The 17,636-nt window shown below is 34.4% G+C and overlaps 1 protein-coding gene across 1 annotated transcript; it reads left to right on the top strand.

The window, feature by feature from the left end:
- The first annotated feature begins 473 nt into the window (after positions 1-473).
- LOC105192471 (uncharacterized) lies at positions 474-12,076 on the top strand. The gene is made up of 5 exons (XM_011156636.3): positions 474-866; positions 2,999-3,070; positions 5,137-5,223; positions 5,305-5,686; positions 11,650-12,076. The coding sequence occupies exons 1-5, from the start codon at positions 813-815 to the stop codon at positions 11,952-11,954; spliced, it is 900 nt and encodes a 299-aa protein (XP_011154938.1). The 5' UTR covers positions 474-812; the 3' UTR covers positions 11,955-12,076.
- Positions 12,077-17,636: the final 5,560 nt, after the last annotated feature.

Genomic DNA, 17,636 nt, shown 5'->3' with positions numbered 1-17,636 from the left:
CGTGAAATGTGCAATAATCTATATCAGTGTAATCAGTACGAAAATATTTAGGCATAAATCAAATTTGTGCGGATGATAAAAGTGAACATATGTAAAGAAGTTAACCATTTTGTTTCATTACACACGTTCCGATGTAAATAATTATGATTAAATGGAAGTAATATATACATAGAAATAATAAACATAAAAAAATACGTCTGTCCGCTGCATTTCTGTCTGAACGGAAATGGGTCGTCAAAAATCGAAAGTCGGTCGCGCGAAATCGAAAAAAAAGCCAGCAATGACCATAAAGTCGTTCACGTGACCTGCCACTTTCAAACAGGCGTCTCTCGCCCCTCGCGATTCTGGCGGAAAACGGCCGATTCACGAAGTCCCAGCTGAGTCGGAGAGGGAAAGATGATGCCGGTTGTGCCGAAATTCGGCATGAAAGGCCCCGCTTTTGCTACGGTTATATCATAGCTGGGCGTTCATCGCTCTCTACGATATATCAAGTTATGCAAGCGTGCCGGCTCTCGACCCACGCCGTCCAAGTTTTATAAACGGGAGATAAAGAAAAATACGCGGAACGATCGGCCGGTGAAAGAGGAGCCGGGGAGCGCGCGTGGCCCGATTGCGATAAGTAGAAAGCACCGTCTTCATCCGGGCAGACTGGCGCAAGGATTACGCGGATCCTTCAGCCGGATTGGTCGACACCCGGCGTGGGATCTCGCCGCAGCCCTTATAGATCGGCAAGGCGGATTCGCGGTCCAATCGTACGTCAACTTGTGTTGAAACTCGCAGGATCATAGTCCGCTCTGGAAAGTGTCGAGAGGATGTTTTGGTGTTACGGACTTCTGAGCTTCCTCCTGCTCGGCGACACGTACGGCGTAAGTTGCATGTAAATTGACGGGTAATATCGCAATTTAAGAAGGATCCACAAATATGAGTGTTCGGAATTTTCGGACTAAACGACTGGAACAGTTTGAATTTCGGGGATGCAATGAAGTGTCGCTTGTTTTTCAAGCGTATATTCAAATGTTTTAATAATAATTCAAGTAATTCAAGTATTTCATAAATTTATATATCCGCAAATCTGTCACATCGCTTTATCACAAGCATAAAATTCAGCTAAAATATATTTTGAATTCAGTGAGTTCAGCATTTTAATTTAGAATATTTAATAAATTAATTGCAAACATTTGGTTCGTTCTTGGTTTCGATTAAATTCAATTTTTCTATTAAATTAAAATAAAAATTCGATATATCTTCTCTTTTCTGCATAGGATATAAATTTTATAATATTCTTGAAAATATAATATTGTAATTTTATAATATTCTTAAGAATAAATTCTTTCTTTGAGTAAATGATAATGAGCTTCTCAAAACTTGCAATGGATATATTCTTTGTTGGAGATAAAATAATCGTTTTTTTTAACAGTAAAATTATATTTTTCTGTAAATGCCTAGTTATTATTCATGACTTCATGTGAGAAACTGCAAAAGGAAGGATATAAGTTTTGTAATATTCTTAGAGAGAAAATAAATTCTTCTTTTGGATACACGATAATTAACTTCCCTAAAACTTAAGACGAATCTGCCTTAAAACTGTTATAAAAAAAACACCGTTTGTTTTCCCGAATGAAGATAACCATTAAAAAAAAGAAAGTGAACTAAGTGATAGCTTTTCTCCGTAGCAGAATAATATATTTCTCTGTGCATCAAGTTGTTATACTTACGAGTCGCTAATTATATACCTGCGCGGAAATTAGTTAGAACAAGAGCTAAAATAAATGATATATTGTGAAAGAAACAAATATATTTTTACCGTTAATTATCGTTTTCATTCGAGTTCTCCTCAATCTGATCAGCGAAAGAAGGATTGCAAAACACTTCTCCTTCCATAAGTTTCGTAACACATCACATCAAGACACGTCAGACATTCAATAGTTCTAAAGCTCATCGAAGAAAAAATGTCGTAACTTTTCTCTCACCGATTAAGTCCATGCTGCCCAAACGGTCGAATCTCCGTGCATTGTCAATTGCTTCGAATAGATTGTCGATTCAGTTCAAAGTCAAGTCCTGAATGTTCCCATATCGAGGTCGCACGAGTCGTTCTAAATTCTCATTTACATCCCGGTCTAAATATCGCTGTGCGATTTCAAAGACAAAAGCCACAAGGATCGTGTTCAAACCTTTACCGGGAAAAATGCTTGCATAAATTCAGCAGAAATTCCAACCTCGCGTTCTGAGAAATTACGCAACGGTAGCGACAACGCGTATTCACCTTTCCGATAATTGACGAAGATTATTCGATATTTTCAATCCGTGAGAAGTGAAAGCTACGGTAATGACCAGGTATCGGACACGCTGACGCACGATTCACAGATGCACATATGGACCTATGTGGGTCTCTGTGCGTTTCTATGAAACGCCCGATGACAGGTTGCGGCGTGGGTCGTGTTTATCGTATCTATCTCGGGGGAGAAATTTCTGCGCAATTCACGCGTACAGAAAAATGTACGGTCCATTCAAGTAAATGTTACTTGCTTCAAGTCAACTTATTTCATAAGTTCATATACTCGCAATTTATCATAAATTTATCGTAAGCAGCAGCTTTGCTCATGAATATATTCAGAGTCCTAAATAAATTTAGTGCTTCAATCAGAAATATTAAATTAAAACAAAAATTCCATGTGCTTTCTTTCCTGTATAGGCTATAATTTTATAATATTCTTGAGAAATATAAATTTTAGAATATTCTTGAGAATATAATATTGTAATTTTATGATATTCTTAAGAATAAGTGCTTTTCCTTTGAGTAAATAATAATGAGGTTTTTCAAAATTCGCAATAGATATATTCTTTGTTGAAGATAAAATAATCGTTTTTTTTTTAACGGTAGAGTGATATTTTTCTGTGAATGCTTAATTATTCGCTTTATTATTCGTGACTTTGTGTGAGAAACTGCGAAAGGAAGAAAGAGAATATTAGCGTCTTAGTTACTTTTTATGCATTTTAGGATGTTTCCAAGAGCAGAGTGCGACGCCAGATTTCACCGCCGAGCGGTCAAGTAATAGACAACATTTTTAACGTGAGTATTTTGAATCGGATTTCTTGTTCTCTATTCGATAGATCGATATTTCTTGCGCTAGCATTAGAAGAGAAGAATCAACAAAAATATTATGTAAAAGCCTCTCTGATGTCCAGTCAGTTAAAAACGTTTGGAAAGCCTATAAGATCCGTACGCAATATAAACGCGTAAAATATTTTTATCAATTATACAAATAACTTTAGGAAATGCCACGATTAAAAATTTAAGTAACAGAATATTGATTTTCTTCAGCAAAATTTATGTCGTATTGGTTGTACAGAATGTTTCCACGTAATAAAAGTGCAAAAAAGAATTGGAGCATTACTCAATATGTGCATGACAATATGATAAAAAATTAAAAATTAAAAAATAAAAATATTTCAAACTGTCAGTTAACGCAAAAGTTTACCTAAAAAGAAAAGTTTCGTAACTTGTATCTACCGAATGTGTGTTTACCCCGCTCAAGAAAATTTCAAAGAACATTATTATATCTTTACAGCTGAAACGTAGAAGCTTAAAAATATACGAAAAGTTTACTAACAGATTTCTTATATATTTCTTATATATATAACAGAATTCTTATATATACATAGTTATGTAATTACATGTTTGTATAGGGTTCGGAGGAGAATTAATTCTGGTCAACTTCTTATTTTTATTTTAAAGAAATGGTTAAATTTACATCAATCGAAATATTTTCCGTCGTTAGCTGTGACTTTTTCCCATCTTTGTGGCAACATAGCGATTCCGCGATAGAACGATCTGTCTTTTGAAGCAATCTAATCAGACATCCATTTTTGAACATCTTCGTAATTTTTGAAATGTGTATTGCATCGATCAGAATAGATGGTAAGATCAGATGGTGCTACGTCTGGAGAGTATACTGGGTGCGGAAAAGATTTCCCATTCGAGCTCTAATGATGTTTGTTTAACGATTGAAGCAACATGTGAACGAGCATTATCGTGTAAAAGAATCACTTTGAGTCTATTGCTAGCTATCGCTGACTTTTTTTGCATCAATTCATCAGTCTATTTGTTCAATTGTTGTTGATATCACTCCTCCATAACTGTTTCATTGGATTTTAGAAGCTCATAGTACACCACACCTTCCATATCCCATCAAATACAGAACATTGCTTTGTGACAGTGAATGTTCCGTTTTGATGTCGATGTTGATGTCGTCGATGTTATCCTGGATCAACCCATGATTTTTCCGCTTTGGACTACCAAAAAAATCCACTTTTTATCTCCAGTTACAATTCGCCAGAAAAAACTCTTTTTCTGTCTGGCAAGCAAAGACATGGCGAAATTTAAATGATTTACAATGACACTTTCACTCAATTCATGTGGAACCCATTTGCCTTCCTTTTAAATTTTTCACGTAGGCGTTTAGAAATTGTTGATTTATCGACGTTAAGTTGTTCAACCAATTGTTTTTCCGTTCGCGGTGTTTTTATTCAATAATGATTGCAATTCAGAATCTCCGAACTTTTTTGCTTGACCAGTACGTTTTTTGTCACTCAAATCGAAATCACCACTTTTGAATCGTTGAAACCAAAATTTACGGTTGGAATACGATGGAGTTTGGTCCACCATAAGTTGTAACAAGCATTTCATGAGTTTCAGTTGTCGATTTTTTCGAATCAAACAAAAAAGTAATGAATGTCGAAAATACAATTTTGTACGATCCATTTTAGACGTATATAAACAATGAAACTATCAGTAACAATAGCGCGCAAACTGTCATATGTCATAGAGAAATGTTAAATCTTTCAATCTTGTGTGTTGCCAGATTTCAACATTCGTACTAACCATTAACTTGTTACTAAAGCCATCTATTGCTAGGGACCAGAACTAATTCAACCTCCTAATATGATGTATTATATTTGGACCATTTCATTTTTACATAGTCGAGAATTGTTTTCGTTATTCTTTATGAGACCGAGCATTTCAGTCCCAATTCGGATCTTTTTCGATGTGAGTTAAAAAACGTTCGAAACATAGACACAACAAAAATATGAATCGCGACAGACAAAACGATATACGGAGAACTGTTTACTTTACAGATTCCGATCACGGCAATTAAGCAAACTGCCACCGTCGCTCAGGTCTTCTCGCCGGAGAACACGCAGACGATCGACTCTGTTTTTAAGGTCACGTATGCGCATATAATTGTAGAAATTTGCCGCGAGGTGTGCTTTGTCATCTTCTACAATCGTGACAATTATTTATAGATCCCTGTCGCGACGCTAGAAGCTGTCGGCAGCCTCGTGAAGTCTACAGCGGAGCAGAGGCAACAAAACGCGGAGATCATCCAAAAGAATCGCCAAGAGCGAAGAGATCGATTGGTGGCTAGGAAGGAGCAGAAGTGGAAGCGGAAGGAGGAGATATTGAATCAACGATTTACTCAACAACAGGTGAACAGAGTAGTCAGGCACCACAAAGATCCACTGGGATTGGACGCGTTGAGCGATTTTCTGGTCGGGCACCATGGACTTCTCAGTGGGCACTATAGCGGACTTCTGGACCCTTTAGGATTAGGTGGCGGCCACAGACATCGCAAAGGTCATCATGGCTTACACGGCGGACATGGCTCTCACGTTCAGAATATTCTTGGTAATTATAGCGGTTATATTCATTTTTATCATTTGTTTTTTTTCAACGAAAAGGTCAGAGATCTTACGTAGGATATGTGTCATGCAAATGAAATGGATCTGGTCTCGTTCGAGACAGAAAAATGTGACCGAGGGCAAAGAAACTGGACAGCCTGATAAAATTTATTTCCCTTCGTATTCTTGCTTTTCTCGCAACTGCAAAGATACTACATAAAAAGAAACTCCGCATTTTTTGTTTAATAGAATCATCTATGTTTTTTCCTTTATCTTGGGGGGGATTCCCTTTTTTCTTCTTATTTAAGTTGATTCTTCTAGATTGTGATAAAATAACATAGGAAACTCGGAAAATTGGAAGAAAGCGAAGGGTATTTCAAAAATGTTTCAATTTTGCAAAATCTGAATACACAGTTGCGAAGAGTATGAATGTACGCCACAACTTTCATATAAACCATTTTTGCACATGCCTCGTATATTAAAGGTATGCGCAAAAAATGAAAATGATTTTTTCTTCGAAAGGTAGTTTTATCCCCTCAAACTGGAATTCTGCACGAACCAATAACAGTTTTGCATTACGGATGAACTACTTTACTTCCACACAAAGTTTCAGAATATTTTGGATTCCCAACATTTCCTTATTAGTTAATAAAGCCGTCGGCCTGCAAGCGAAAGGTCTCGGGTTGGATTCCTGCCCCACCTTAACTTATATGCCCGATATAATATGTATTGGTTTCGTCTCTTCCGCAAATTATCTAAAAAATTGATTCAGTAATTATAACCGCAAACTTGATTCATTTAATACTTTAAATAATTTCTTGATGGCTAAAGAAGAGAGGAAGCGAAATTATATATCGAAGAAAAGTGTGATTGAGTAGCTCAGTTGGCACAACAGTCGCCCGGATTTCAATTCTTGATCTCTATTCTACTTCGCCCGATATATTTTTCTTTCCTCTTGCACAATCAAATACTTTTTATCGTGTAGTGAGGCAACTATATATACAATTGTCTACCTGCCTATAGAACAAACGTAATTTTAGCGATATTATTATAGTTATTTTGATATATTAATTTGTATTTTGATCCCTCTAAAAAGAGGTCATATTTTTGAAAACTCTACTGGCAGAAACTAACTTTTCCCGCAAGAAAAACGTTGCTGTACAACTGATTTTAGAAAATTAAAGATATGAGACAGATAAAAATATGCTGAAAGATTTTTTAATATGCGTGGTTACGTTTTTCGCTAAATCTGGGGAAAGTAATACATCTTTGTATGAGATCAGCATGTGCAAGAAATATGAAATGAGTAGCGTAATCATATTAACATTTACTTAACATAATATTTTTACGATTGTTTATATTTGCGTTTAACATTTGTGGAGTGCAGTGTTCACCTTGGAGCCTCCTTGGCAGTTACATAATGGAAAAAGATTAGTTACGCAACAAATATGTTTTATTGAATATCATATTATGCTTTTTACATCGGTGCATCGTTTTGATATAAAATCTAGATATAAGAAGTAGAGGAAAATACAGTGAATATGGTGCTGTGTTAGCTCAGTTGGTAGAGTATTTATCCGGCGAGCGAAGAAAAGTCTCTCGGGTTCGATTCCCGGCCCCTGCATTATTTCATATGCCCGATATATTTGGTACCACTTTTTATTCCTTCTGCAAATTGTCTCCAAGATTGGTTCCAGTAAATATTATTATTCATTTCTCAAAAGGTAACTTAATTTATTTAATACTTTAAATAATTTTTCAATGACTAAAAGAGTAGAAAGAAAGCGAAACTATATATCAAAAGGTATAAAATGTGTTTGGGTAGCTCAGTTGGTAGAGCAGTCGCCCGGATTTCAATTCTTGGTCTCTACTTTACCTCGCTTGGTATGTTTTTTCTTTTCTCTTACACAATGAGAAATACTTTTTGTCATGTAGTGGAGCAATTATATATACAATATCTACCTACCTGCTTATAGAACAAACTTAATTTTATCGATATTATTGTAATTATTTTGATAGATTAATTTGTATTTTGATCCCTCTAAAGAGAAGTATTATTTTTTAAAACTCTACTGGCAGAAACTCACTCTTTCCGCAAGAAAAATGTTGCTGTACAACTGATTTTAGAAAGTTAAAGATATGCAACAATAAACAATAAAAATATGCTGAAAGATTTTTGAATATGCATAGTACGTTTTTCGCTAAATATGGGAAGAGTGGGTACATCCTTGTACAAGATCAGCGTGTGCAAGAAATTTGAAATAAGTAGTGTGATCGTATTAATGTTTATCTAACATGAGATTTTTACGATTGTTTGTATGGTGTTTAACGTTTGTGAAGTGTAGTGTTTACCTTACAGCCTTCTTGATAATTACATAATGAGGAAACAATTAGTCACTCAACAAATATGTTTTATTGAATATCATATTATGTTTTCCTGCTGGTGCATCGTTATGACATAAAATCCAAGTATAAAAGAGATAACCGAAAACTACTAACTGACAAGGAAGGTTGGAGAACGCGGGAATTCAAAAAATTCTGAAACTTTGCATGGAAGTAAAGTAGTTCATCCGTAATACTAAATTATTTTTTGTTCGTGCGGAATTCCAGTCTGAGGGAGTGAAACCATCTCTCGAAGAAAAAATCTTTTTCATTTTTATTGTATATCTTTGAAAATACGAAGCATATGTAAAATTTAATTTATGAAAGTTGTAGTGTATTTCGTACTATTTGCAACTGTGTATTCAAATTTTGCAATATTGAAAATTTTGGATACCCCCTCCTTCTCCAATTGTGCAAAATCTTAATATACAGTTATAAAGAGTATGAAATACACTACAACTTTTATATAAATTATTTTTGCATATGCCTCATAGTTTAAAAGATATACGCTAAAAGTAAAAATGATTCTTTTTTCGAAGGTGGTTTCATCTCCTCAGACTGGAATTCCGCATGAACAAAAAATAGTTTTGCATTACAGATGAATTACTTTACTTCCACACAAAGTTTCGTAATTTTTTTGAATTTCTAAGTTCCCTATCTTTTCTTGTGAGTATAAAAGTATGAACTTAAAGTCAACAAGAAGGAGATACTTTGCATTTCATTCGAAGATGTTTCGATACAAGGGACAAAATATCTTGCAAATTTTGTTCACTTTTCGTTGCTCTTATTTTTATAATTTAAAAGTAAAATAAGTCTCGGTGTCCCTCGTGTAATTACATATACAGCGTGTTATAAAAGTCCCGGAAGAGCAGAATAACTCGAAAAATATGAGTCCTAGAAAAAATGCGAAGTACTGGGTTTTTATGATTTTTTCCTGGCTATCTGACGGTGACCTTGGATTTGACCTTGACAATGACCTTGAAGGTCATTTCAAGGTCAGTTTAATTTTTTTAAATGGGACCTCACACTTTCGACCCCAAAAATGAAAAGAGCGGAAAATTCTACGTTCGAATGTGACCTTGAATACTGCCAAATTTGACCTCTGAAGGTCACATAAAGGTCTAAGCTTGTTTTAGGCTGAAAACGCGAATATCTTCGAAAATGCACTTGCTGAGGACCAATGTTACGCATAAGAATCAAAATGTAGAGGTCAATGAGAGACATTCAGCCGTGACTTTGCCCTTATTCTCAAGGTCATGAGTTAAGATTATTATTAAGGTCAAACCGGACTTTTTTATGACTGAAAATCGATACTTTTAACCTAAAAGTGTCAAGATTGAAAAATTTTATGTTCGGATATGACGTTTGAAACCTTGACCTTGTTCTTAAGGTTATGTGTCAGTCATATCAAGGTCAATTAATTTTTTTAGGCTGGAAATATATACTTTTACCTCCTCCCCCCATAATGTGAAGAGTGAGATTTTACGTTACGTACGAGGTCACACTCCGATTGTTGGTAATTTCTCAATATCGGGCGCCATTTTGGATCGGCCATCTTGAATTTGCAAAATCCGACGTCGGATTCGGTTTTAGCGAGCTCAAAAATCCCAGGATCGGTATCCGAAAATTTATTCGCCATCGATAAAGTGTATGCTTCAAGGTTTTTATTTGTCTCGATTCTATCAATGTCAAACAGATAATAGATTGTTTTTGAGTTTTCATCGATTTAATAAGTTTTGATGTCATTCTAGTCCGTTTTGAATTATTATCATATTATTATTAGCGATCAATGGTACATTACTTATTATTTTTATTTAAAGGTAAAGAAACCGAATTTTTTATACCAAATTTTTGCAAATTTTTTGTTTTCAATTCCAAATGGCTTCTCTTACAGAGCATGAGAGAGTTTCGCTATTGATGATGAGAGGATGGGGGGATAGACAAAGGTCATACAGTGAAGTGAGATTGCTGTTCAATGAGAACTTTTGTAATGAGGGTGAAGATATTTCAATATCGACTGTATCTCGCACCATCAGACAATTTGTAGAAACTGGGAGTAATAAAAACCGCCAAAAATATGGGAAGCCAAGGGAGGCCTAGGCCGAGTTACAAAATGCTTTGCCTTCGGTGGCCGGGACTAACTGAACCTTGCCTTTAGTGGTCGGGTTTGAGACACCTTGCCTTCAGTGGTCGAGTTTGAAACAACTTGCCTTCAGTGGTCGGGTTTGAGACACCTTGCCTTAAGTGGTCGGGTTTGAGACACCTTGCCTTCAGTGGTCGGGTTTGAGACACCTTGCCTTCAGTGGTCGAGTTCTGAGACGCTTTACTTTTAGTAGACTTCACGATCAGTGAAGTAACGTAAAACGCATAATTTTGAGAACAAGGTCAAGGTTAAAAACGTCATATCCGAAGTAAAATTTTTCAATCTTGACACTTTTAGGTTAAAAGTATGGATTTTCAGTCCTAAAAAAGTCCGGTTTGACCTTAATAATAATCTTAACTCATGACCTTGAGAATAAGGGCAAAGTCACGGCTGAATATCCCTCGTTAACCTTTACATTCTTATTCTTATGCGTAACATTGCTGCCCAGCAGGTGCATTTTCGAAGATATTTGCGTTTTCAGCCTAAAACAAGCTTAGACCTTTATGTGACCTTCAGAGGTCAAGTTTGGCAGTGTTCAAGGTCATATCCGAACGTAGAATTTTCCGCTCTTTTCATTTCTGGGGTCAAAAGTGTGGAGTCCTATTTAAAAAAATTAAACTGACCTTGAAATGATCTTCAAGGTCATTGTCAAGGTCAAATCCAAGGTCATCGTCGGATAACTAGGAAAAAATCATAAAAACCCAGTACTTTGCATTTTTTCTAGGACTCATATTTTTCGAGTTATTCTGCTCTTTCGGGACTTTTATAACACCTTGTATACGATAACTATAATGCTCAACTGCACGTATCTCTAATTACAACTATATTTTTAGCATCAGTCAATTTTCCTCGTTTTTTCTGCACCTACAAATATTAAAATCGGCGAAAAGTGTCGACACCGAACTCTAATCTAGACAAAGCGGATGAGCCAATGCATAGTCTAATAATTCTTCACTAATTGCAGTACAATAAGTGACAATACAAAAAACATGTATTCCTTCTATTATAATATTTGAACAGTCCAAATAATTTATATAAATATGTGCACACAGAAATAGTCTCGAACAAGATGTCTCTAAAATATCTTAGAACGTCTGAAGACGAGACATCCGAAATTTAGGAATAAAAATGGATATAATCTAAGATTAGAATATCTTAAAAACATCGTATGGACGTCTTTCTGACAACTTCACGAGACGACTTCGGAATTTTAGAATGTCTCGTGATAAGATGTCATAGTGTTGCCCCATTATATAGGTAGGACCATTATATTTTTTTACCATTTAACTTTCATAACTGTCACTTTTTTACCTACAGAAACTAACATTAGGACCGGTCATGATTGTGCGACCTGATTTATCTTTCCGAAATTATTACTACTTATCTAGACAAATAATATAAATTTATTGCTTATTGATTACTGATTGGTGATGCTGGACTGCTAGGTAACCGACCGCAGAATACCTATGAGGTTCACGAAGACGTCAACGAGGATACGACCTTCTCCTGGCACGGCCTGACCGCTGGTTTCGGCAGTTTCTTTAACACACGACCTCCCAACACCAACATCAAGATTGAGAACAAGGTGGCTCCCAAAGAGAAGAAAGAGAAAACATCCAAGTACTCGAGCGACGACGTGGATCTTTACAACAAAGTCGCCAAGATGAAAAATAAGCCGGAACGAGAAGACAACGGTCCGCCATTAGAGAACAAAATTGCGCCGAGAAGCGGGAAGATAAAATTTGTGTAATAATATTATAATATATATGGAATATATATTATAATATTATTACACAAATATATATATGTGTAAATAAATAATAATAAATATATGTATAAATATATGTGGAATAATACTAGATGTAATGTTTATCTTTTATGACAAATTCTCACCGTTTTTATGTAGTCCGTTGGACATCATCAAATAAATCACCATCATTAAATAAATGTAAAATATATCAATATATGTACAGTAACTGTATATATAAATATATATACAGTTTGCACTGTTTAAAAATCGAATGACAATTTCTAAGTAGAAAAAACAACGGAAAAGATTTTATGCATTTATTTATTTCAAGAAAATAGTCAGAATCGTGATAATCATAGTCGTGAAACTTTAAATTGTCGAAGGCAAAAATAAAAAAGTTTTAACAATAACAAACTCTAAACGTGTGTTTAGTAAATATTCTAACATAAAAATTCTAATATATTGTAATTTAAAATTGATTGGTTATTACCGTGAAGAAAAAAAATGTTACAATGATACAAATGAAATGTTAAAATGATACAAATCTCTATATAAACCCAATTTTACAAGAGTCAATCAAGTGATCTTCTATATGTATTGATTAATTGTTATAGTCCGAGTTTTTGTGTGCCGATCATTTTAGAGGGAATAATCAAAATATGGTAGGAACTAATCTGACGTCAACCAACACCCTCCTCATGTTGATGGTGATCTTCTGCTATTGATAATTATCCCTTTATAATTCCTTTATTTCTCTATATAATTTCTCTGCGATTTTCACTTATTCTCGAATCTGAAAAAATCCAGCGGAAAGAAATTTTCGAGCAACAACGAAGTCATTGATACTTGTTTATTTCGAAAAGCTCGAAAAATCACTTTAGCGAAGTGGTATAATAATCCTTGAAAAGTGTTGGTCAAAGAGTATCAAGGTAGAAACAGACTACATTAAAAAACAAATATATTTCTACCCACGACAAATTATTGTTGACTTTTTTGTTTCGAACACCGATCAATCGTCCTTCTCTCGTAATAAATTGAAATACAAACTATATTTCATTTTTGAGCTGTATTACTATTCAAACATTTCAAGCGGTAACTAAGAGATGAAAACTAGTTCCAGAATTGGCCGAAACTGATTGACCAAAACACAAAGTAATTTGATCTTCATATCAATCATTGTTCAATTTAGTCGGCTAAATTTTTCGACAGAATTAGATAGATGTCTGGGAATTTCTGCAAACTGGTTGAACTCGGCAAACTTTTTCTCCTCTTCTCTTATACATTGTCGTATAATACGACAAAGTTCGCTTAATCGAAATTGTGTAATCATTGCTTGTTTTGTTGACGAGAAACAAATGAAATCGATTGTATCAAGAATTCAATAGAAGAAGATGAGGCAAAAACAACTGTTTTCCTTCAACTACTTAATACCTCTGGCTAAACAGCTCACTAGAATTTATGCATGTATAATAAATGATAGAAAAAACCGTAATGTGATTGCTGTATCGTCATAAAATCATCTTGTTCTTGTTGTCCGAAAACAGACTACTAATAAATGAAAAGATGCAAAGTACGCAAGAAGCAAAAATAACGTGATCGTGTTCTTGATAAATAGAACAAATTCAACACCAAACTAACACGATATTCGATGATTAGCCGAACGTTTTGTTTCATTTACCGCACTCTGAAACACAACATTTTCAGAATTTATGTTTGCTTTGGAAACATACCGTCAATTACCACTGTTATTATCCCAATACGAAGCATACAATAGCTGAGATAATAACGTAAACAAATATCAGATAATTGCAATAAAAGCTGATTGGAAGCAGCAAAAATAAAATTATAGATGATAGCCGAAAATACCTGGAAGAGGGGAAATAAATACCAGCAGCTATAGTAACCATTAATGTGTAATTGGATTATTAGATATGACGCGGGAATTCTTATAAACATTGAACGAAGCGAATGTAATGCCACGTTGACTTGTATCGAAACTTGTCGAATCACGCCTGAGCAAACCGCTTAGAACAATATTGAAATAAAGTTGTGTTACAGTCTTTTGATTATTCTCCTCATTAGAGTCATATACGCCGTATAAATAACATACATATAAATGAATAGATATGGTACAATAAAAAAAAACTATTTACTGCTTGACTCTTGTAACTGCTAATTTCTAGAAATTTTTATCTAGTTCTTTTACTTCGTGATATTTAATACAACAGTGTTAAAAAAATCTATCTATCATGAATTACACGAAATTTATTAACTATTTCTTGGCACTACCAATTGTTTTACAGAATTTTTAAACAACCTCAGAAAAATGTTTAAAGAAATTTATAAAGAAATATTTAAAAAAAACACAACCACGAAATAAAAATATCGTACTTTAAGTAATATCGATTTACAAGCAAGAAATCGAAACCACTGTTAAATCTTATTAGATCGTTATTGTAATTAACCCGATATTTTGTTCCGGTCCGATCTCTGATTAAAACATTTCCTGGCTGTTATTCCAAAAGCAGTCATGCTCCTATTTCAACCAAACTTCTCGTTTGCGTCGCCAAAAATCCTTTTATAATCTTCCATTTTAACTTATAACATAGCTTTTCACTAAGTTTGGTTAAAATCGGAGTAGGCCGCTTTTGGAAGTTTCGCCCATTTCCTTACACGCGGCAATATTAATGCCATACAAATACCGAAACTCCTTTTCGCTTGTGAAATATGCAGGTTTGCCAATCATTATGTATCAGTATACGAAGTGCTAAGACCACAAGCTAATCTACAAATGTAAATAAGTATGAGTAACTGCATCGAAAGGAAGTATGGAAATTTTTGTAGCAAACACGTGAATGATATCGACGACATGCATGTCCTACTCTATTCTTAATGCCTCAGGGATATGGCTAACACTATAATTTCCTCAAAGATCATTCAAAAGATCACTCCCACCGTGCGAAGCACGTCAGAGATTAATAATCAAGCTCAAAGTATAATATTCTCCACAAAAATCACTTGTTATATCAGAATTATATAAAAACTCTGAACGTACAGATGAGTTCTTGAAATAGAAAATGTAATCTAATATCTCTCTTGAGATCCTTCTTTTCGCAAAATTCCTCCCATCCTCGAGTTTTGACCAGCAAAGGAATTCGCAGAAACACTTAGACATTCAGATCCAAATTTTAAATTCAAGTTCGAGGCAAACGGAGTGCTTTGAAGATTCGAAAGTAGTTCGAAAAATTCTCGCCTGAAGACAAAAATGATGACAGAAGTATCAAATAGTTATGATTTTTCTCAAGTTTGATCCTTCCGGCCTACCGTAACGTTTCAGACAGATGCATTCAGTAATTCATTTGTTGTGATCGAATAAAGCAAACAAGTTTTGGTATTTCTCAAAAAATGGATAAAGTCGAATATCGTTCAGTGATAAAATATTTTGATTTAACGCCAACGGAAATAAAAACGAGCTGGATTCTACTTTGGAAAACTCTTCACCATCGTTTTCGTGAAGAAATGGGCTGTTGCATTTCAACATGATTGTTCGTCCATTTTTGACGATGAACGTTCAGGTCGCTCAAAAACCGCCACAACCACTTGAGGAAATCATCGAAAAAATCCACAATGCTATGTTAAATGATCGACGAGTGAAAATATCGTGAACGTAGAATCGGAAAAGCGTTTATTTACGTTTATTTACATGAATTGCTCAAATTCAGTCGAACTGTCACTGCTGCGCGTTATCAGCACCAACTAATTCGAATGAGTGACGCATTTGAAAAAAAGGCCTTCTACTGGCAATGCAAAAAGGAAAGTGATTTTGCAGAACAACACGCGGTCACACACAGCAAAAATAACATTGGAAACCATTTCCGCCTTGAGCTGGGAAATTCTCCCTCACGCAGCGTATTCTCCAGACTTTGCCCCTTCGGATTATTCATCTCTTTACATCCTTGCAACATCACATGGCTGATTCACGCTTCACATCTGTTGAGAATGTTGAAAAAAATATCGTTTATCGACTCGAAGCAACCATCTTTCTTCCGCAGTGGTATTCGACAGTTGCCTGAAAAATGGAAAAGTGTAGAAAGTAAGAGGGAATACTTTAAAGATTAGGTAATTATTCGTTTTTGTATAAATAAACATCAAACAGAATTATACACCTAATATATACTTTCAGGTTTGCTCTTTTATTTTTATTTATTTATTCATTGAAAATTTATTTTCAACTTATTTATTCATTTATTCATTGAAAATTATTTATTAGCCATTTATTCTGTTTATTAATTGGAAATTAGTCATACGCAAAATGCGTCATCTGAACATAATCACATATAGTCCTCTAGGACAATATTTTCTTCTGACTATTTATCTCTAATAACGTCTTATATATTGATTTCATGTTTATAAATAATATCCTTCTGATTCATCTATAAATTGTATAAACAAACAAAAAGTTGGGAAATATCGTCTTCGTAAATACTTAGTTTATAAATGCTATCTCGGAATTTTACGTAACTAAAACACCAAATTATCTTAATTATATGTGCGCAAGAACCAGGCAAGTGTGTCAAGGTTATAGTTAGTATCGGTAATTTGTCAATCAGACGCAGTTTTCTTTTAGTTTAACAGTTATATGGTTTCGTTCCGATTACTTTTACTCAGGGCACAGCTAACGTAAGATTACATATATCATTATTCTCATTGCATGGAACATTATATTTATTCAACATATTTATATCTACATTTACTCTATCATTTCACTACATCTTCACAATAAGAGAAGAAAAATGTGTATGCGAGATGCTACAGCGAAAAAGTAGAGAACACAGCATAAGTCCGCAAAATACAAAGAAGAACCATGAATATGTAGAATTTCGGTTACAGAACATCCTGTCCCCTCCCTTCTCCACCCTCACTCTCTCACTCTCTCTCTCTCTCTCTCTCTCTCTCTCTCTCTCTCTCTCTCTCTCTCTCTTCCACTCTCTTTTTTTCAAAAATAAAAAGATTTTTATTGTACACAGTTATCATTTATCCATTAGAAAATATTTGCTGCCAAACGAGACTCTCGTGTAGGAAAACTGCAATTTTACAAAGTTCTTCATATCTTGGATAATTTTAAGCTTCATACTTGAGCACAGGAAGCTACAAAATACTTAAGTAAACCGACTTCATACATCTCAGTTACAGACAAATTTTGACCTTATTTTTAGCACTCTTCTTTTTGTAATAAAAGTATCTATAAAAAATCTTTTTCTCATCTATCATCTTAAATATATTCAAAGAAGACTTTATAATTTTATATGGCGAAGCCGTAATCTGAAATTCAATTGTGATAGCGAGAGAGAGAGAGAGAGAGAGAGAGAGAGATGCTGAAATTTATAAGTACAGTTTATAATTTTTTATAATCGCTGAAATAATTTACAGCTGGTCGAAAGAATTCTCGGATTGGTTAAAAACAGCTTCAAACCATTTGGAGAAATAAAATCCCAAAACTACTAATTGAATTAAAATCCTTCTCAACAAGAACATACACAGAGTGTATAAAAAGTACCGGGACGGCGAAATTGAAAACTAAGCATTTTAGAAAAAAATGTTTCAGACAAAAGTTGTACAAATTAATTAGTAGAAAATGATGATATAATAAAAAATTGGAGTTTCTATTAATATTTAAGAAAC

Source organism: Harpegnathos saltator, unplaced genomic scaffold (genome assembly GCF_003227715.2).
Source record: "Harpegnathos saltator strain DR-91 unplaced genomic scaffold, Hsal_v8.6 scaffold587, whole genome shotgun sequence".
Lineage (NCBI taxonomy): Eukaryota > Metazoa > Arthropoda > Insecta > Hymenoptera > Formicidae > Harpegnathos > Harpegnathos saltator.
The sequence above is the reverse complement of the archived record's forward strand: the minus strand, read 5'-3'. Positions and strand labels throughout refer to the sequence as shown.